This window comes from Necator americanus, chromosome X, assembly GCF_031761385.1.
Source record: "Necator americanus strain Aroian chromosome X, whole genome shotgun sequence".
NCBI classification, from domain to species: domain Eukaryota; kingdom Metazoa; phylum Nematoda; class Chromadorea; order Rhabditida; family Ancylostomatidae; genus Necator; species Necator americanus.
The window spans coordinates 1,300,867-1,324,019 of NC_087376.1; the positions used below are offsets into that span (position 1 = coordinate 1,300,867).

The window sequence follows — 23,153 nt, forward strand, 5'->3', positions numbered from 1 at the left end:
GAAGAACACCTCCTTTGATGAAGGAGGAGTAGAATCTGAGGGCTCGTAAATAAGGATGACTTCATCGCTTCTGTTATCCAGACATTTAATGAACATAAGAAAAAAAATGACTTGAAGCAAAGAATGACGAAAATCACTGTGGATTGCCTCCGCTTTCGCCAGAGAAGCCATGGGGTAACTGAGGAATCAAGATTTTAGTCCTCACATTTTAAATCCCCTACTTCCAGCGGAGATCGGGAAGTAAGTGTTAAAGACTGCGACTAATAAGTAACGTTTATGAAGTTTTAGATAACCTTTATCTTTAGAGTATGGCACCAGAATAAACATCGAGAGAGAAATACAAATCCATAGGTTTATTGTAAGAGCCGGAAACGGCTCACAATGTGATCCAGATATTGTCCATCTCTCTGTTTTTATAATTAAAACGGGTATAAACGAAATCATATTTTTGTTCTAAATAAATCTAAATTTAGATTCTAATCTAAATTCTAAATTCTGTGCAAAGTCATGCAAAAAAAACCTAAGTATTTAAACATGCAGATTTTCTTCGACGTCAGCATACCCTTGTCCATTAGTTCCCATTTGACCTTAGTGTCTAATCTATTAGCGTAATGGTTCTAAGGATGACTTTAAGGAAGAACTCACCGAGACATCAGCCTAAAAAAACTATGTCGTGTTCGAATGTAAAGAAAGAAAGTTGTACGAAATAAATAACTTATAATACACCGTTGAAAAGAGCATGTACACCTCATCAATTCTCGGGGAAAATCCTATAATGGCGACATTTCGAACAACAACTGCTCCAGAAACGAACTTGACCTCGTCTCTTTGTATTCATCCGAGTCTTAGCGTCAAAACGAATCGGCATATCGCTATTATGGAAAGGTCGTAGGGAAGAGAATCGAAGAGGAGGGAAAATGGTCGTCCAGCTGGCGGCAGTTACCGGTCGTATAATCAGGGCACCCTGACCTTTTGCGCGTATTCCTCGTCCATTCGGTGCTGAGTGGGGGGAGTGGGGGGCTTGAAATCGATCGAGGCCATTCACACGAAACAACCTCAGTTGGTTTCGTTCGCATTTATTCTTTGGCAGCAAGCGTTTCGGCCAGGATCTGCCGCATGTACTTCCCGCATTGTCACCGCTCAAAGCGGTCCCGGTGTCCGCCCCCGAAAGCCATTCGCTCCTGCCATTGTGTGCCCTACTCATCCACTATGGCTGGCCTTTATTTGTGCTTTCTCATATCGATCCGTTATGTTCCTATGCTCTTTGCTTAATAAACGGAGAGAGGTAATGTTCCCTGGCACATTGTTGCTCCTCCTAATTCTCTCATCAAGAATCTTCGCCGGTAACTCTACAGTGGTGCATTTACGACCAGCTGGAGTGATATCTTTTAATGGCGTATATCCACACTATAATCACTAGTAGTTTTCTTTGATTACTGTACAACTAATTCGTTAACATCCCGATTACACATTCAACAAGTTTTCTCTCCTTCGTCGAAGAGTCCAAGGTACCTAGAGTACAGCGTACCTTTCATCTGTTGTTTATAAAGAAACAAAAATTGAACGAACTATTCCTATACTTTCATGAGGACTATAAATTTTGATTTTATCTGACTCAAACATGAAAACCTCTTACTGCACCCATTCTGCATCGAATCTATGAAAACTTGAGCGTTCGCTGAAGAAAAACTCCGCTACAGCCGGTTTTCTCGTTCGTTCTTCTACATATAGCCTATGTATGGATTCCCTAAACTCCCATCCATGTTCCTTATGGTTCATTGCTCAAAGAATGTTTAAACGAAATGTCGTCGTTAAGCTATTCCCATGTAGAGCCGGAAAAATCCTCGTTTTGCTCATTGTTTGCATATGTTCGAATTTTTCCCTTTTTCATATTATTATAGGAACCAAGTGCTCATTCAGTTTTTCACCTTCAATTAGTTTAGATTAGTGTTGAGGAAGCTATGGACTAGTCGCGGAGCTATAAGCTCTCGGAACTTCATTTCATCGAAAAATACGCTCTGCGTGCAAAAAATTGGACGGGACGCAAATATGCTAAGATTTTAATCCTCACGACAAATTGATCGCTTAAGCAGATATTACATTTCACTGGTATCGAATTCTTGCACAATTTTTTATTGGAACATGAATTTATTCCTTAAAAGATAAGTAAAGCTTAAGGGATGAAGAGGTATCTGAGGACATGCGATTTCCTGGGTCGATTAGTAGGGAACGCTTTTATAACAAATAAAACCTGTCAGATCTCATATTTTGTATTCTCGTATCATTTATTGCTGTTCTTTCTTCTTGATTTAAATAAAGGCTTTGTTAAAATCGTAAATATTTGAAGAAGTTGACATGAAGTGGTACACGAATCTCCGGAATACTTGCTATTTGTGTGCATCACGCAAGTATCGAATAAATCCACAAATTTAAATTAAAACATGAATTTATCACTTAAAATATAAGTGAAGCAAGGGGTTCAGAGGTGGAATATGGAGATTTTGAAATCGAGCTCAGCTTGAAGCCTACTAAGTTGTATTCGCAGTAAATATAATTGCGATCGTCCTGTTGTGCGACAGCCTAGGGAATTTTGAAGCAATTTCTGCAAACTACGCGTTTTTACCATGTCGCAAGTTGTGTTTTTCTTCCTACTTCCACTTCGATATTCTATATTCTGCTACACTCGAAAGTCCACGAGAAAAAGAAAAAAAGGTAAGGACAAATATTTGGATCTATATAGGGTCGTGTTTCCTGAACTTGTCTTTTCAACTTCCGTTTTCTCATCGTCTGCACGTCAATTCCCATCCTTTTTCTTCCTGTTCCGACCACATGGTGCACTAAGCAATTCGCCATTTTCTGATCCTAATGCTCCTTCACCATCTGGCTACAGTTACCGTAGTGGGCTTTGGAACTCTTTGCTGCTGTTGTCCTTTCATCAAAAAAAAGCTCTTCATTCGTTGTTGTTCGCGAAATCGTGTAAACAGTCCAATCATGCAGCTGGATTTATCCTTCCAGAGCGTTGTATAGAAATCACCATAGCGATCAGGACTCTTTCATACATTCCTATGAATTGGAAGTTCTTTGACATGATCTCACCAAAATTAAGATTTTTGGAGCTGTATAGTCAAAAATAAAAACGTCTCAAATACTATTGAAGTACATCGACGGCAATCAATATCTCTCGCCATTGAACTGTTGATGATCTATTGATTAGAGGAAGTCATAACTTCTTTGTCGCCTTTTAGTGCGCTACTATGCAGCGAACTATGAACGCGTTTGTTTGTACTGGAGCCAGGTTTTCTCGGATCGACTAGTTGTGATTTACTAACAATGTATTGCTCGGCACGAAGTGGTAGAAACAGGACCAGAAATCGGGAAACGAGTCAAAGCAGAAGTGGATCCTTGACAAATCCGGACAACGAAGAGGATCAAGGAATGGGTCTCATTCACCATCTTGAAAGATGTCGAGAGTCAGAAGATCACATCCCGCGCCTTGGGGATCCTAGGGGAATGCCATGATGCGCATGACGCTTCAGGCCGAATATGTCGATCGCATCGATCAAGGTCGTGCAGCTCGAGGTCATGCCGGTTGAGGAGGAGATGATCTCCCATGTCACGCTGAGCAGTGAAGGACAGGAAAGGAGAACGCGAGGAGGTTGCGTGAGGATATTTCACGCAAGTGCAGGTAAATCTGAAGAGGTCTTTCTCGTCCTTCCATCTTCTTGAATATTCTATTATAATCCCCTATGTGTACTAATAGGGCACAGTCGATATTGCTGGTATCCAACAACTAACTGGTGAAAATTGCATTTTATAAACATTGCTTCATTCCCATCTTAAGTTATCGATCCATAGGAAAAGCATTGTTGTATCTAAGCAGTTAAATCTGTAGTTGATTCAGCACCTTCTGGACACTTTGTGGACTTTCAGTCCTGTTTATTACTGTCCACAAAAAATTTGAAACGTTTGTTCACAACTAAATCCATTATTTACTCAGTAACTGTGAAAATGTTCAACAATCGCTTTTTTGTTCATTTAGTGCATAGAAACATTTGAATTATTGCACGTAACAATGGATTTGGCTCGAAAAATATAATGGATTTTCACATAGTGATACTATAACACTTGTTTCCTTTGTATCAACAGTGATCACCGTTGGATAGCTTGTTATTATGTTTGACATCTTATTTTATATAATATTTCTTTGAAAAGTCGCAAATAAAATTACGAATAAATTTAATTACTTGGAAATAAATGCAGTCTTAACAACATTTCTTTAGATTCATCATGATCCTTGCTATACGAATTCTCTTCCGTATCGCTGTCCTGTGCATTGTCGTTCTATCGATCCGTAATGTATTACATAGAAGGTGGCCCATTGCGTGCAGTTCCTTCGAAAAAAATTCCGCCTCTTTCCGCACTTGAAGACCGATATTTCCCTCACTTTTGACGTATAAAGCTGCGCTCAGCTTCCCTCGATGTTACTGCTTCTGTGCAAAAATTTCAAAAAAAAATCCACAAATCGAGAATATGCCTTTTGCTGCACATGTTACTAGCCAAGATCAAAAATCAAGATCATGAGAATGATATCGATCTCAGTGTTTTTTTTTTCTTCTACAAACACATTTTCTACAAACGAATTTTGAAACTGTTTATTGACAAATCAGTAAATAGAGGAAATTATATTTAGAATTATGACTAGGGAGAGATTGACACCTCAAAGTTGCGAAATACTGATGAATAAATCCTGTGCTAAATATCAAACATCATGGTGGATGACGCATTTAAGGGCGGTGCTTGGAACGAAATCGTACAGATACTGCATCTACGCATAGAGAGAGACGCAAGCGATTGTTCATATACGTGATCATTGCGTTCGACCTTACTTCATGCTGTAATATACATCAAACAACGAAGTTTACTGTAACTCTGCTTCTGCTTCTTGTTCTTTGATCTAACGATTAGCATGCGGTTTGGTTTTAGCTGATGCCATTCTATATTGATTTTTGCCTATCATATCTCTATAGTATGATTAACTTTCCCTTTTACTATTCTTTATAATTTTTTTCCTCATGTTCGTCAGTGATTATAGAGATATCGACGGTGTCGATCCATTTTTTGTCCAGAAAGTCCTAGAACGTAATATCCTTCCTGCATTCGTATGCAGGAAGGACACTACGTATTGCTTTTGAATGGATGCACCGTAATGTTTTTCGTCCAGATATTAACGTTTTATTGTGTTATTAGTTTCGAAACGGGCACTATTAACTTAACGGTTTCTCCATTTTTCTCCGGTATTGTTCGAAACATATGCATCCACTTGTGTTGACACAGATGTTAAAGCCGATAGACCAAGCTAAACCAGCTGTCTTTACATCCTAATCATATAATGCGATACAATTTCTCTTCAAACGCAATGTTCGTCGAAATATTCGATGCTCAGTTCTCTGTAATAGTGGATAGAGATCCGGACATAAGTTTCAAGTATTATAACGAAAAAACAAAGCCCAGCATACGAATTTAGATATTAGGGGTCTCAGTTCCCCTGACGAGGTAACTTTTTACAATAAGTCTATAAGGATGGTGGCGTGAAAGCGCTCGAAACGAAGTAGTGATGAAATTACTCGACGTATCAGGTGATACACTCTTACCAGTGCCGAAGATTGTTCTGTACGTTTTTATTTCATCATTCATAGGAATGTAAGTAGTTGCCTCGTTTTATGAACTGAAGACTTTAGGTTCTACCGTTGGGTCTGATTCCAGGATTTGTACTTTGTGTTCCAAACAGCCGCGAACTTCTTCACGACCCTCATTCGCTACTGGAAAGATCCAAAATCGAGAACAAGCCAATGCTCTATTCATACGCTTTTAAATACTGCTTTTGTAAAGTATTTTCTCAAAAGTAACTTTTCGCAAAAAGTGCCCAAAACCTGATTTTTGGTAGCTTTTCACAAAAGCCCTACTAGTAAGCACCCAGTTCTCCCCGAATCCGAGCCGATCTCTAAACGATGCAAATCTGAATAAAAACACTGTACAAGCAACGTCATTCCGTAGTGAAAAACCTGCATATGAGAGCCAAGAGCAGAAAATTTATTGCATGAAGAGAGCGAATTGCGAATGTAATGACAGAATGTGCAGAAAAGAGAATTAAAGCAAGAGATAGGTGAACTTTCACAGCGACGATTGCGATGCCAAAACCGATGTGTAGCTAAGTAACAGGCTAGCTGGGTACTAAGAGACCGCTAGGAAACACTCTTACGAATATACTCCAAACTTTCTTAATGTATGCAATGATGTCGTGAAGATTAAAAGTGATTGAACATCCATTATTACTTCTAGCTCACGCTCATAGACACAATTCTCATATTGAATCAAGAATCTTGACTGTGGGTGACCTTGTGAAATCTCAGAGTAGCTATTCCTACATTTTGAACCAAGACCTTTTTGTTATGCATCTTGCTTAATAAGTTTGAAATATTAGGGGGAGATATAGGATTGTCTTCTGACCTCAAAATTTTATCAAAGAAATTCTTTTGCTGCATAATTCAGTTAAATTGCTTCTTGATTTACTATAACGTGCTTTGTATCCGCCAATTAAGTGCTAGTTCTTTTTTTTTACATTTCGATTTCTCGTCTAGTTTGTTTTACTCGTCAGCCGAGCTTTACGAGATAATTTTCTCGATAAGGGGTTGTAATTCCGCTGACACTCATATGCGAACTTTTTGCGGTTCCATATGCCCAGATGTTGCGTAATAACTCGATGTCATTGTTCTTAAACATCGTGTTCCGTCAGAACTTGTCTGTCTTCGTCTGAAACGTCTCCTTTCCTTGTCTCAAATGACTCTTAATTCTAACACTTCCAAAATCCAAAGTACATATTTCAGATGGAGATCGGCTATGACTTCTCCGAAATCTTCCCCTCAGAACCTATCCAACGTCTTGATCGTGCACAGTTGTATCGTTTCAATCCCAGAAAATTCTGGTCAGTGCAGAAAGCGATTGATACGTTGGGACATCTGTCAACGGAGGTAATTTTCTCTAAAAACATGAACCAGCACCGTTCACGTACTAAGTAGCCTCATTTCGGAGAACATTTTGTTATTTTTGCTTCAATCAAACATTCATGACGTGCGCTGCCTGCAGAATCATACATTTTAGAGTGATGTAGCAGGAGCTATTTACGGGAGGTCGTTGAAGTTTATCTATGCTACCGCCACGGGGACAGTTTTTTTCCAACATTTTACGAATGGGCAAATATAAGAATAGTTAACTCTTTTCATTATCATAGTATGAAATAAAGTGCAGGCTACATAAAAGTTCTCTTTAGTCATACCAAAAGCAGTTGATCTTATATTTTTTGTTAACAGGTGATGAAAGAAAAAGTTTTCATAGAAATGCACTTTTGTGTCTTTGAAATGTATCTATAATCACAGAAACTACCAGCCATGCATAATTTTCTGTGATCGCAAAATGTTATGCACGGCTTGCGTTTGGTGTTACGGACAATGGTATACGTGGTCGTAATGTGGTGCGCACAGGTGTGCAGCATTAAATTTTGCCGTATCTCAAGGTGTTCATTGTGTTTATTACCAATGAAGCAAAATCGGTTCTTTTACGATATTATTTGTTAACAAATTCTAAACACTCAGGTATCCTACACATTGAGATTACAACATTCACAGATTTATAGAATTCCGTTTTGAAAAGATGAAGCGGTAGATTGAAATCAACTTCGGATGCTGACAAAAGTTTTAAGGCTATGGTTTTCCATAATACCATAAATTCACCGGTGTAGGAGATATTCCTTTCAAGATACATAATTTTCAGCTTTTGAGTTTTGTTTGAGTAAAGGTGTCTTCTTGATAAGCAATGTAGTACGCTTACAAATAGCCAACATAGGCTTCTATTCCTTAAAATGTCTGTCTGAAAGGTACACTAATCACATCTTTTTCTCTCATTAGAGTCCTCCTAACGATTTCTTTCCTGCATTCTAGTTGCGCACGCTTTCATTAGACGAATCTCCCGTTGACGGTTGCACTTCAGCGAGCTTCCTTAACTTCGTATTTTACCTCAAAATCCATGCTACGGTGGTACCCACACGGTTGAAACGTGAAAATAGGTCTCAAAGCAGCAGTTCCTCGCAGGAATTAGAATCGTTCTGGTCATAAATTGATTGGTTTTGAAACTGAACCAATTACAAGTTTCGCTAAACAAAATTTTTTAAAAAAAATTCTGACTTCACCACGACAGAACTGAGATATTTTTAAAATTATTTTGACTGCTGATTGATTTGTCACCGTACCTTAACAGTCGATCAGTTTATATCGCCATTGCAGGCCCAAGGCTTGAAACGAATCCTGACGACGTATGAGAAAGTTTTAAACCAACCGGAGGATCAATTCATATACTTAATGTGGCAACGTCATCCATCGAAACCGTTAGTATTTTTACATATTTTATTTGTACAGAGATTCAAGCGGTATTGATATATCTGTCATCATAGATATTACCTCAATAATCCTAATAGGCATGGTAAGTTATAATGTTGTTCAAACTCGTTACTTGAATTTTTTTTTTCAAGGGCAACCAGTTATGTAATTGGAATGTTGAAAGTTGGCAAAAAACATCTCTATTTACTGGATGAAAATCAAAAGAAGTACGAAGAAGAACCATTGTGTATCCTTGATTTCTATATTCACGATTCCGTTCAAAGAAGAGGAAATGGGCATCAACTTTTTGAGGCTATGCTTAGAGTGAGTGATGCTTGTTTTTATCAGTTGATTTAATTTTTAAAAATGTTCCCAAGTCCTCGAATGGATCTTTGGAGTCCCATTAAAGCACGACTTCATTCAAACTATTTCATTCATTAATCTCTGGTCGAAAAGAAGTGAAAACAAACTGGTCACAGTATACGAAAAAGAAATTAAATGAAAAATGTATGTGTTAATTGAATGATTGAATAAATGAGCGCTGTCATGCTGGCTAACAGAAATAAAATTCGAATTAGTAACGAGTAAAGCAGATCTAAGTTCCTTGACCGTTTCTACGTCTTCTTTTTTTTTGCTTCTGTTCAAGCAAACTATCCAGCGATAAGCTTTTAGACCCATATAATCTCAAGTAATCGCTTTTTGGTTGTGACCATGAAAATTTTTTAGGAAGAGTCCACATCAGCAGCTGCAGTTGCCATTGACCGGCCTTCAGATGCGTTTTTACAGTTCTTGTCAAAGTTCTACGGACTTTCTAAACCAGGTGAGCAAACGTTTGAAAATTGAATTCACCATGCTCATTATCTTTCACATATTTTTGTAGTCTGGCAATCGACAAATTTCGTCGTTTTCCCAGAGTTCTTTGAAGGGAAAGCTCCCGTCGAACGTTACGATAAAAGTGGAAATGGATGTCGAAGTGAGAAATTCGGAACAAGAAAGAATGCTACGCAGGTATTTTTTCATATGTGATCCAAATCTAATTTACGAAGAAGATCGGGAAAAAAGTAATGATCCACATCGAGAACTACTATAAGCTTAGTACTTTTAGAACACAGCCTCGGAAACAACTGTTAAGGATACGGTAGCAGGTTTACTACACGGTAATCTAACCCCAGAATTGCGACGAGTTGCAGCTCCTGATACACCACTGGACCGAAAAAATAGGAGAGATTTTGGACATCAGAGTTTATGGTAGCTATGCACTGCTTTGCTTTGTTATCGTTTTTGTTATTACGTTATTACACTATTGTAAATGTGCAACTGATAGTTTCTATTGTAATCATTTTTAGACAGCTTTTTGTGAACTGTCAAGCTTAGTATTTTAGCAAGTTTAGGTGATCTCAGCTAGTCCACTTAAAACAACGTGTTTAAAACAAATAAAGCTATTAATTTTTAAATTATTGTTTGGCTTTTTTGGGCAATTGAAATATTGCCTATTATATGCGGCTATAGGCTGATGCGACGAGTCTTTTGTTAGTTTTCTCAAACTTTTCTCGTAAGCATTTGTTAGATGTTTTATACTGTTTCTTAGTCATTTCTCTTCTTACTTGTTACGTAATTTTTCGAAGTTAAATTTGTAATCCTACACAGAAATCGGGTCCCTAACTTACATACGGATCCGACAGAGTAGTGAAAATATTTCCTGTTTCAACACTCTGTTTTCTCGACCCCATCATCGACACCCTGATGTAGATGTGTGACCTCGCTCGGTCGATCACAGAGATGGTAATAAAGCAACTACAAGTGATATATTCTGTAATTTTCCATACCGTTGAAAAAATCCTTATCATAGAGAATTAATAGACTTGTAAATTCTGTGGATTTTATGACTGAATTTTTCATTTAAAGTTTTCAGATCAAAACAGATACATTTTGAACAAAACTGCCTCTGCTCTCCACATTATTTGATAGTTGGTCAAACTATGTAATCGATCTTGATGGACCGAGCAGGCGCAATAGAAGCGAAAAACGAACGCATCTTCTATTTCTAAGATGTGGGATCGTATCCACGTATTTCTTCCCTCATAGATATATTGGTGTTTCCTCCAACAGGAAATTTCTATTCTCAAATCAATGAACCATCGGGAATATTTTCAAGTAATTCGATTTTGTAGCAGCCGTTAACATAAATTAACATTCAGACAGGTTGTTAATACCATTCACCGTCCTTAAATTTCTCCCAGATTCTTCGCTTGAATTTTTGATTAGAAAAATGAAACCAAGGACGGAATAAGTAGGAATTTAAGCAGAGATGAAATCCAGCAAATAGTCAATGCTACTACTGTGGGTAAAAATGAGATTATTCTATGTCTAAGCAGTAAATAACTCGTGTTAATCCTTAAAACTGAAGAAAAAACATTTAAATCAAATGAAAAATATTAGGGTAAAGAGCTGTAGGAATCTCTGAGCCAACCTTAAATCGGAGGACGCCCTACTGCTATTTCATTAGATGAAAAAGTTTTCTGAAGCGAAGAAAAGATCCGGAAACAAAGAATCACATTTTTTGTACTCACTAACAATGTCTCCCTCCAGCAATCGTAAATAAATCCTGCAACTATGCACTTCGCATATTCTGAGTAAAGATTACAAATAGTCTCTAATTTTCCCTTATCCTACTGTAGATTGTAAGATCAGGTCTCTCATAGCAGCTGCGACAACTCCAAAATAGTCAAACCGACAAATGGTTAGGTTCAAAACTATCCTAGGTTAACCAATCGATGAAACGATCTATCCATTTTATTCACTGATCTCACCACACTCAAAATTTTTGACTTGAAACGAAAGTCGGCTCCTCAGTCAACTTGTCCTATCTCTAAGGAAAAACACCCATTCCCCCTCGTAAATAAAAACCTCACAAAACACTTTATTTGAGAATTTAATTAAAAAAAAATAAGATTCGATTATTGCTAGACGAAGTTACCAAATACTATCAAATATTTACCAGAAAACATAAGTTGACAAGCAACGGTATTCCTTAAACAAACTCGATTCAAATATAATCAGCACAAAGTCATTTGAATAAATATTAGGATGTCATATTTAAAAAAAAATTGGCTTCCACCAATAGCTTAAATATTTTGAAATCAACAATCAAAATGAGAGAGGAAAATGTAATGGGACTAACAACACTATATAATATTCTCTTAAAACAAAACGTCTTTCTTTCCACCAGATTTGCGTTTAACTCTATAGAGGTAGTACGAATAGCCCAAGGTTAAGTACTTGAGAAAAGAAATGACCTTGGCGTCGCCATAGAGAGGAACAGCTAACCAGTAAGAACAGGATCTCCAGAAAATGTTCGCGAAAACTCTCAACAAATGTTGCGAAGGGGGGCTGAGACTCGGGCAGTGAGGCTCTGATCTGATCTATCATTTTCATTTGTGAAACTTTTACAGAAATTTATTGCCAGAAAGCATTGATACATCTGGAAAGTTCTAACAAGATCTAAAATTGGCATTCCTAAGGATTGAGAGTTGGATTTAAGGCTAGTTCTCGGTCCCTCTTGGCAGCATTGCTCGTTTTCGGGTGTAACTGACAAGGTTTGACCAGTTCTGATCAATATGATCTATTCGGAGTAGATCGTATAGGATTTGTCGAGCCTATATTCTTTGCAATACAAGCGCTATCCGCATCTCTTCCTGAATATGACTGAATCTCATTTGCTTAGCAGTCCCTTGGACCTCTTCTATCATGATCTTCACACGATTTCCTGCTGTTTTCGTCATTGTTCCGAGTTATCAATCGATCTAGGTTTGAAAAAGGACGAATATGATCTTGAGCATTTCCATCGCTTATCCACCTTCGGATTATAGTTCACCTATATCCATGTTAAGACTAAGTTTGAACTTTTTTTCACTACCTGAAACTTCTTGTCTAAAGTCTTTTTGTCCTGGAAATTACAAAGGATCACAATTTAAGAACGAACGTAGATCTAGTCATTCATCCACCTCATAATCGATTCAAGAGAATTCCCCACGAATCGTCGGAAGATATTAATCACAATGAGACGTATGAAATCCAACAAATATGTAGAAAATCTTGTTCTAGGAAGATCCAAGGATTGTTTTCTCAGTTTCGTCAGTAACAACTAGTGACAGTTCAATTATATTTCAGGGACTACAAAGATTATTTTAAAAAGAACGCGCGAATATTAAGCGACAATCACATTTTGATTTAAATTAGACATAAATTGGACTTACATTCGTGACTTACATTTGGATCTAATCCATCCTCACTAAAGAATCACTTCAAAGCTGCAGACCAATTAAGGGGCACTAATTCTAATAGATAAGAATGCCGTAAAAGTGGTGGTGATGATGAGAATGAAATCTTTGTCTTTTTTTTCTTTCGTCCGTTTCTTTTTCTCTTTCCTTTTTTTGTTGTCTCTTTTTCTTTCTGTTCTTTTTTTGTTTTTTATTATTTTACTCAAAAGCTATTTTTTTTTTAATTTAGACCTGCTAATTTTCAGCAAGATGTAGAAATGAGTTTCCGAACCATATCACTAATTCGTTCCATGATCTTTCTCTGGGATAGACCGTATATTAAGTGTAGCAGTGGGATAGAGCCTGAACTCCTTGGAATGTGCCCAATTTCGCATAAATGAGAAGTATTAGACTTAATCTGGAACATAAATGTCTAGTGTTACTTTAGTACTGGATTTGTGGCTCTCAAGACAAAGCTGTTCAGAATTGAGTGACCGAAACTTCCAGAATAGACAGAATAGGGCTGGGAAGAGTCTCAGTTTGATTTCATAATGCGTCAACTAGACTGTACGGACATTCTGCACACGAAGGGCATAAAGATAACAGTATGCATGAATTCGTCACACAGAACCTATCCGTTGCCTGTAGCTTATTGTTTTGGATGTCATTTTTAAATTTGTCTACTTTATAAAACTTTTCTGTAAGCAAAAACGCTAAGCAGAAGGTTACTTCTCTGAAAGGAGAAGAAATTGTTAATGCTCTGCAATCTCCCAAGTTTCTGTTTCAAGGTAATCGTTTATAAACCAGATATGAAACTGCTAAGAACGCGTATCCATACAAATCTGGGATATTTCTCCGATCTACTCTTATTGCGGTCCCATGTGACAAAGTCATTTGTGCAGTGACGCGGCTATATTTCCAAAAATCGATCAAAACTCAACCAAACATCCTTTGCCGAAGACAACCTTTGCGGGGAAGAAAAAAGATTCCTTATTTAAATCGCATCCATATAATCTCATATCTTTATTTATACCTTAATAAACATGAAATAATAATGAACTTGGTAAAAATGTTTATATGTTTAAATATATTTCATACATAGTGTCCCGAAACGTAGTGTTTATGAGCGTTCAAAATGAGTTCGACACATTTCCATTGGATTCAACTCATTGCCATGAGGATATCATAAATCATCTGTGTTATTCGTTGTACTTTGTGTTTCTAGCACATTATTGAATTCTGGAAGGAGTTCCAACTGGATGAAATGTTACTTTATGGGTTCAAAACTTAGGAAAAATGTTGCAAAATTACACGAGGAAATAAAACGTTTGTTTAAGATTATCCAATCATAATTCTTTCATAGTCATTTCAAAAATGAAATAAAACGTTTGTTTAAGATTATCCAATCATCATTCTTTCATAGTCATTTCGTTGTTCTATGCGAACTATTTCATCACTATTTTACCAGGAAATTGTAAATATTTAAGTCGTCACCTTCAGCTTTCCAATGATTCTTTGAAAAAATACAATCACCAAATCAGTCACTAAATGGGCGTTCAACAATATATATATATATATATATATACCGCTTTTTTCACTCAATTTTGATTTTCATACCAGTAGCGCCAAGTACCAAGTTTTAATCGCTACCGTGCGCCGTCTGCATTATCAACAATATAATTCGAGCCAGCGATTGCATATTATACAGAAAGAACATTCTAGCAAGTTTATTATGGTTCAGATAGACTTCGCTGACTTCTGAGTAAAGTATAATCCTTGTATTTTTTCTTTGCTTACAATGTACTGTTAATAGTTGATTCGTAAAGTGTAGAACTTATGTTGAATATACATGATGAATCGTCATCACATACCACAACAAAACACACTAGTCATAGATAAATACACTGTATATTCAACAACTAATACAGTACTTTTATGTGATACTCGTGCAAATGTGTAACTTCTAATCAAATCCACTGCTTTGAAAAAAATCATCAAGCAGCGTATGGATAAAAAAAAACTGCTCAGAACAATCCAGGTGAAAGCAGTGCTAGGAAAAGAACTGAATCTAATCCATAAGAACATCCGGAATGCTCGACTTTGCGCCTTTATTTCTTGCGATTAGCAACAAAGAATGCATACCATCAGGATCTCGCTCCATATCTCCGAAGTCTGTGTTCTAATTTAAATGATTTACTGGAAATCAGTCAGTCCAGTGAACATTCACCAATTAATATTAAGTTATTAAGTCTACTATAAGTAATCAAATTTATTTTTATTCAATCTAAAGTTAGTATCTGGTTCAATGGCTAATTCAGTTATCGAAAGATAAGCTGTTTGATTTCGGACAAATTTGTTCGGATAGGAACCATGTCGGTTAACACATTTCAGGCTTTGATGAGGTCGATTTGCTGAAACGTTAGCCGATGAAACAAGTTTGTGTACATCTCCTCAGCGATCAATACACATGACACAGAACTCACCGCATTGCGCGACCACAGACTAAGACAGAGCTATCTCTCAACATTATTTGAATATTCCTATATAGCTGGATTTTAGCCGACGAAGGGTTCAAAAACTCTTGCCAAATCCTTATTCTGTAGAAGATTTAACCTAAGTCAAACTAAAAAACTTCAAAAAAGCAAAGATACTCCTTCTTGAAGGCAGCAGAGTCCATATTATTGAAGATTTTCCTCTACTATTTGGTGATACTTGTCTTCTGATTGTCGTTCTTAAACCAGGATATTTGTAAACCCTGCTTCATGACCCAATTTTTAAGAATCGTAGCCTTCTCTGTCGCATGATTTCCCAAAAGAAGCAAAAACAGATACAAAATGAAAGCGGTTCTGATGTCTTTCTCAGGCCTATAAAATAAAACCCAAGCAAAATTGACTTGCGGCCAATGATAATGTACAACCACAGATGGCAATGCGAAAAACTTAACAATTATGAAATCAAAGAGGACGGATCCGTGCCGATGGATGAAAAACTGGATCATTTTAGAGTTCCTACTTTGAGAGCTAACTAGAGAAAACTAACGTACCCGAGCTATAAGAGCATAATTCACTTCTCTATTAGTATAGTGTTTCGAAAACTAAATCCATGACAGAACCATAACAATCCATTTGCATGGAATGCGCTCTGCACACCTTCACACACCACACATATTGCTTGCTGGAATGAGGTACACTGAGCGCCTTACCGATACGAAAAACGTCAACACTCGAGTCGAAACTATCTGACTTCTCGTTCAATTGCGTAAGTGATCACGCTCGAACTGCCCTAGATCCACAGGACCCTAGGTCACCTCAGCAGCACAAGTGGAAATAGAGAGGATCCCACCCGCTACCGACAACGCTTACGCAATTGCACCACAGGTCAGGTTATGTCATCAAACACATAGAACCAGTACACTATCTCGACCTTGACGTACCAGAAGCTAAACGCAGACGCGTTTCAAAAACAACACCAATGACGATCGCTTCTATGAGCGTTTGTAGGAAAAAAATCAACATTACCTGGAGCCATGAAGCAAATCCTTTCGAGATTTCCTCAATAATGCAAATTTCCTTCAAATGATAAAAAGTAGAATAAACTAAGCGATACAAAAACCAGGTAACTTCCCTGCGAACTATGTGGCTACGGGTATATCGAATTACAGTACACACGCAGTACATAGCCGGAGAGCTAGTTACCAGAGAATATGGGTGACTTCAAATTGATAAGCGTAGAGAGATCGGGATCATTATCATTACGGGTACATCACAGGAGTGTAATCCGTAAATAATGATCCGGACCTCAGCAGACGCAGTATGGATGTGGAGACGAACATAAGAGTAGGCGAATAATGGTTAGTGCACCACACAACAGATGAGGTCAGTCGATAAGGGAGGAGAGAGGGTGGGGACGCGCGCGCGGCGCGTAAACAAAGGCGCTCGGGGGTCACGCGGACGCCACCGGCACCCCGTGACCCGCGAGCGATTGGGGACACGCCGCCTATTAGCATATGTCAAATAATCGATACGGGAAGGACCGAACCGTAGACCGTCAAAACGAGCACTGACGGGGAGTTTGGAAGCGATAAGCGAGACAGTCGTGCCAGTCACTGTACGATGCTATAAAAACCGAGTCACGATTGTGTCCGCTATCACAAACGATGAGGAGTGCTTTTATCTGTCGCACTAATCGTGACCAAAAATTGCAACATAGAGCGAGAGAGGGAGGGAGAGAGAGAGAATGAATGAATGAATGAATGAAGCGAGGAAAGGAAACGACGAGCTCACGCAGCTCAAGCTATGTACATTACGGGTACAGTCACATAAAATGCACACGAAATGCATAGCTTGGGCTGAATGACTCACTCACTCACTCACATGACGCACGCAGTATGTGTGAACAGTAATAGTAGACAGCGTATTGTTGCAGTAGCGCACATCGTTTAGCGAATAGAAGAAATGTGGTGATCCAGGCAGCGAAATGAATAGGACGCTTTTTTAGAAGCGAGAGCGGCGTAATAGTGGAGTGGGTGGATGGGTGGTGGGGCGACTGGAAAGATTGGGGTGTACGGGGTAGGGGAGGAGGAGCGAGAGGGGAGGGGGCACACAACCGCCAAGGCCGATCGTCGGACAGCGTAATGACCAGTGTCCAGTGCCAAGCCACGCCCTAGCTAACACCTGGCATCCATCCATCGGTCGGTGGTGGGCCGGTCAGCAGCAGCGGCGGCGGCGGCGGCGGAGGGTCGTCAAAACAACGCCAGCGGTGAGAGAGCAGCAGCCGGCGAGGAGGGGCGAGGGCGAAGCGAATCGACTCGATTTGCGCCCCCCTCACCCCATCCCACCCGTACTGCGACGACCATCTAGGGACGGCGGCAGCGCGAACCGCCGGCCGACGCCGCCACGGACAGAAAAGCAAGGCAGTGATCGGATGAATGGCGTAGGAAGACATTAAAACGTTGAAACAGTGACGTGTTCCGTCTCGTCGCAGCACTGCACACGGCGGCAGTAGGGCAGCTACACGAACGAACGAGAATTGAGGAGTAGTGACGCATGACATCGGAATGGGAGAAATGCTACCCGTACAGCGAACATGAGAGTTGCAGCGAGCGTCGCCAGAGCGCTGAGTGGTGCTGATCATGGGGGAAGAATCCGGCCGGTCCGGTGGTATGCGAGAATTGTGCGATCGATACGGAATCGCCGAAAAATTGCCTCATAGTGCATTCGGCGCCGTCACAAACATGCGTTTTCGCGCACACGTGAACACCACATATTCCAATTAATATATTAATGCGAAACAATGCGGAGACGATAGTGGCAGACAGGAGGGAAAAAACTATCCATATGAAATATCGAATACACGATTCAGCGATGACCGAACCAACATCGAAAGTGGCGAAAAGTATCCAGGTGTGATAGATATGTGCATGTACTAACATGTACATATGTATGCAAATAAATCTGTACCACTGTCGACTCCGATCGCGATGTTTGACCTAGATTCCGTAGGCGATAGTATTGTACACATCCACGTCCTGCTTCTCTCCGGCATCGACGATCGATATTTTAAAATTTGCGCGCATACGATCGGATCATTACGTCTGCTCGGGCGGAACCATTACAATTCATTGCAGAAGCACTTACTGTCGTGAGGTTCAGAGGAGTCTGAATACGGTGCCGGCAAAGAAAACGCAGGAATCGGCGGAAATCCCGAGGAAATAGCAGACGGTCAGTACGGTTGATGAAGTAGCGAGCGATCCGGCAGCCGCAGGAGCTGAGCGTCCTCATTGGACCACCCATGGTGCTTGGCACACTCCATAAACAACATCGGGGCCGGGTCAACTGTCGTAATCGCGAGCGAGCTGGCCTTGACCTGATCGCAACGTTAGTCGATGCCGGACACACGTCCGTGCCAGGGTCAATCAGGGGCTTTCATTATCGGAGGAAGAGGGGGGGGAGGGTGAGACAGCGGGCGGGCGGGCGTCACTGGAAGTGGGCTGACGTTCTCGGTGAGTTTCAATGAGCAATATCTAGTGCGATGTCCTTACAAGCATCCACGGGCACCTGTTATCATGCTGTGGTCCTCAACTAGACCTCAAAACCATAGAGGATAAGTAAATTCTAGTGGCTGGAAAGCTTGGGAATCTTGTGAATTAACTTTATAAGTACTTTATTTAGCTTTTAGATCGCATTTTCGTACTAGCCTCAATCTTTACAAGCAGAACATTGAAAAATTTTGCTCCACGTAGTCAAATAGCACCAAGGATTCCATTATGTACACCTTCGAAAGATCCTGTAATACTAAATAATCTTAAAGAGGTTCCAGTGATTCTTTTTTTTTACTCCGTGTAACTTTTATTGCCCTTTAGATGAATGTCCATTAGAAATTCATTGGACGCATCCTTAAACGTGAGGAGAAAAAAAAAGGAGCAAACCTCCATGAAAAAGGGCGGATGACCGTGCATTATGTCAATCAATTGTTCATTCTGCACTCTGACAAATCGACAGAGAGAACGTCGAGAAGATCGTCGATATTGACACAGTGATCGGGTATTGCGGTAGTGTTAGAGGAAACGGTAGCAATGCTTTGGTTGTGGGAAGCAGCAAGTGATGCAAGATATATGTAGAATAATGATGAGATAACGATAAAGAAACAAGAGTAGGACGTGGCGAAACATTCTTACAGTAACAAACACCCACGCAAACGTCATATAAACGTCATGGGAGGTTTCATATCGATAAAGTCATTTAGTTTAATATGTAGTTGAGATAGATATGGTCACAATAAGTTATGTAAATAAGTATTTATTGCTCACCCATAAACAAATAAACATCTTCATGTGATGAAGAAACTTTAAATAGTCGAAAAATCCTCAGAAATTACCATTATTTACTTCCATATTAGTGAATAAAAGAAACCATAACAGTGAAAGTGTAGCCAAATATTTCAAACTATTCTGCCACCCAATGTTAATTTTGTATTTTTTCGTACTAGCTCATAAATAGACAGATTTTAATAATTTATTGTCATCATGTGAAATGAAATGAATCTTTATGAAAATTCAACTTCTTAACATGTGATCATTCTTTTCTAAAAAGACTTTTTAGATCAACAGAAGAAGTATTAGCGGATTCGAGACAATGCAGTAAATAACACATAATATCACTTATATATTAGACTGAAGATTTTTTTTTGCATCAATGAGGTCAAAACTGATTTCTTGGGTGAGAGACTAGATTTATGATTAGGCATAGGAGATCACCTAAATTAGTCAATATTCTTGGTATTTGACAAGAAATCGAAAATTATTTTCAAAAAGAGCTTCAGGACAGTTCCAAGGGGTTTTATATATTTAAAATTGGCTGAATATTCTCTCTGTTAAAACTGTAACAATATATTACCTTTCGAAAATCTCACCTTTTATATGTTTAGTCTTTTTCTTTCAAAATATCAGCTACAGTACGTGGAAGTACATTTAATATGTCAATTCTATTGCTTAAGCCTTGAACTATACGATGCCCCTTTATTATGAATAATTTATATTGTAGTGAAATGTCTCATCACAAAAGTTCAAACAGATCTGTGGTGCGAAAGAATTTGCACTAAAAACCTGCAACCTGCTCTAATTCCTTTTTTAATGGGAACAGTATGATCAATAAGTTGAGACAGGTACGACAATCCCGTCAAACATCGGACAAAAAAGAGGAAATCGCGCCGGAATTCCATGACGCAGTAGCTGATCGGTAACGCACTTGACAGTGATTTACAAAATGAAAAAAAAGTCAAAATGCATGCCTTCCTTTTAAAACAGCAGAAGGAGAAGGCTAATAGAAATGTGTTAAAGAAATTACTCTATAAAAAGTCAGTAGCAGACATAATTAATTTGAACTCCTAACATACTGAGCACTTCAAAAAAGATCCATTTTTTTAAACGATAGATTTAATTAGTTGCATATTTAACGCACTAAGTCAATTATAAATTCAGCACTCTACGAGCATTTGATAGTTGACACATACAATTTCCATCGAGTAGAAAAAGTGTGCGAATCGGTTCCCAACCATAGTTTCCGTAAAATCAAAAAGTAGGATGAGTATTTTTGCCAAGTTTTACTTTATCTAATCCAAGAAAGAAAGACCTCTGCGTACGCTTATGAAAATCTAAGCAAAGTTTATGCCTAATGTGTTTAGTTTATGTCGAAACTCCAAAAGAACATTGAAATCAATATTGCTCTGCTGGCTTCCTTTCTTGTGAGCCCAGAGTGAAGGATGCACCTATCTCAAATCGTCCAACGAATTTTGAGGATGATAAAATAAGGAAATTGGTCAGGGCAAATTGACATTTAACTATTGACGGGACCTTCAAAATACTGAAGGAAGGCGAATACTTACATCTTGAAAAGTTAGTCACAATCATAAGCTAGACGGGGTAAAATGTAGTTCGGGGGCACTCAGTGAAGGGTGGGGGCGTTAATTCTGGAAGTAAATAACTAAATCAGTGAGGCTCCTAAGACCTAAGCATTAGTCCTAGATAATCTGTGAAATGTAAGCTAAAGTTACTCAAGTTAAGAGGAAAAAGTAAGATAGAGCATCCAGAAATAAGAACACCCCTTGTTGCCCTCCCCCAACATTTTCCCGGCCAGATGTATGGGTCCCTCATGAACTAGAAGAAATTCACTTCACGAAACATGTAGACGTCTGCGAATGTATGATTGCTTGAGATGAAGGCTCGGATATATCTCCGGCATTATGAAGCGAAATATTCCTGGAATAAAAGCTATAGGCGGGTTTAACGCACATCAAAAGCAAAAAACCACCAGAAAAAGGTGATGATCTCCGTCAGAAAGAAACAACAGCAACCAAAAGAATCCTCTAAGTTTTTAAGCAATCCACGTCTATCTACGATGATGTCATGTGCGGACGGAACCTGTAAACATCTTAAAAACTGTGTGAATACAATAAATAGTTTGTTGTTGTTCCTTCAACATGGTAACTGATCACGTTCGCTGTTGTAAATAACCTACCGTATTTGTTCTACTTTCTCATTAACTAGTCAGTTATATTATCCGTCATCGATATCCCCAAAATCACTTATCTTGAACTTCTACACATGTTAATGTTGAGCCAATCCTTCCCTTATATTATCACTAAGTACTTCTAAAACAAAATATAATGAGGTATAATATGATAATGTAGCGAAAAACCGACGAGGTTAGGATCCACTTGTCATTGTTTGAAAAACAAGTGAGATCCTCGAATAGTAGAAAAGAGAGTAATCTCGAACATATCGAATTGCGAACATCTTGTGCAGGGTGGTATCGATCGCGCGGGAAATTCGATCAAATTTGACTCAGTGAGAATGGGAGAAGCTCGATCAATATGACCAACAGTGGGGCTGAATGTCTATGGATAAATTTGGTTTGGACTATGTTTTATCATTCTGTTGTGTCTGATAATCATTATTCGTTGACTGTTTTTTTTCTCTCCGTTTAAAATTTGGAAGAATGTTCGTGAAAAGTCATCTACACCCGATTGTTGTTACAGCATTGCTGTTGAGAATGTATTTTTTTTGTCCATGTGTTTCTTCATCTTCTTCAAATACTGGAAGAGTACCATATTTTTCTCCATATAATGAATGGAATGTACTGGAAGGCAGAAAACATGTTGCAGTGCTTTTTTGCGTTGTTTTTTTTTTGTTGTTTTTTTTTTCTTATTGTTTAGTGAAACATAGGTGGTTGTTGAATTGTAAGTATATTTGTATATGTGTGTATTTGTCTTTTTGAGTTTTTCAGCAAAATAGAGACTCAAGGAAGTGAATCTTCGGAAAATGCCGAGTGACCTACAGTTTTCTACGATTATTAGACAAAACGTAACCAGAAATTAAAAAAAAAGAAACAATCACATGAAACGTAGATTAGTATGTTCGCATAAGTCGGATGTTTAAAGATATCTTCCGGTAACGATGATAAATTTGTCACTGCCACTGTGAAGATGAATTAGGCATTCCCTCTTACTCTCTGGAAAACTAGTATGCAGAAAAAAGAAGCGCAGAAATGACTATTCATATAAAGTTTATGTTCAAATGGAGTGTTCCTTTGTATTAAATTGAAAGAATTAGGCCTTCATCACGATTTTTTCTTTCGTAAACAAAGATTTGTTGAGTTTAAGTGTGATTTCGTAATGCTTAACCGTAATCTCGTAGTATCCAATTTGAACCTTTAAATTATTGTTCTTTGCTAGATAAATAGTGTCGGAACCTATAAACCACAGTATAATTTCGCTTATTATTCTTACACTAATTTGCAATTCTTCTCAAATTTCTCTGCGCTTGCAATACAATAATTGTTTTTTTTTTCTTTTGGAAGTACTGTCTCTACATTCTTCTTTTTTCTCTTCCGATTTCATCCGATTGTTACTCAATGCCTATATAACATAAACTTCTGATTTTTTTTAATCATGTTTTTTTCTCTATTAA

General features: G+C 38.5%; 3 protein-coding genes across 4 annotated transcripts; 1 reads left to right on the forward strand and 2 right to left on the reverse strand.

Annotated features, from left to right (window-relative positions):
* Positions 1-3,543: 3,543 nt before the first annotated feature.
* On the forward strand, positions 3,544-9,681 carry RB195_021178 (uncharacterized protein; the record flags this gene model as incomplete). Of its 2 annotated transcripts, XM_064207783.1 has the most annotated exons (7): positions 3,544-3,660; positions 6,885-7,028; positions 8,337-8,437; positions 8,582-8,753; positions 9,156-9,249; positions 9,310-9,437; positions 9,535-9,681. In XM_064207783.1, the coding sequence occupies 7 exons, from the start codon at positions 3,544-3,546 to the stop codon at positions 9,679-9,681; spliced, it is 903 nt and encodes a 300-aa protein (XP_064063664.1). The 2 variants fall into 2 exon arrangements, with proteins under 2 accessions (XP_064063664.1, XP_064063665.1); XM_064207784.1 differs by lacking the exon at positions 3,544-3,660.
* Positions 9,682-17,350: 7,669 nt separating this feature from the next.
* On the reverse strand, positions 17,351-17,821 carry RB195_021179 (uncharacterized protein; the record flags this gene model as incomplete). Its single annotated transcript, XM_064207785.1, has 1 exon — positions 17,351-17,821. One exon carries the CDS (start codon positions 17,819-17,821, stop codon positions 17,351-17,353), a length of 471 nt encoding a protein of 156 aa, XP_064063666.1.
* A 2,118-nt stretch (positions 17,822-19,939) lies between these two features.
* RB195_021180 (uncharacterized protein) lies at positions 19,940-23,083 on the reverse strand (the record flags this gene model as incomplete). The annotated part of the gene is made up of 5 exons (XM_064207786.1): positions 19,940-19,943; positions 21,357-21,443; positions 21,496-21,605; positions 21,703-21,719; positions 23,047-23,083. 5 exons carry the CDS (start codon positions 23,081-23,083, stop codon positions 19,940-19,942), a joined length of 255 nt encoding a protein of 84 aa, XP_064063667.1.
* Positions 23,084-23,153: the final 70 nt, after the last annotated feature.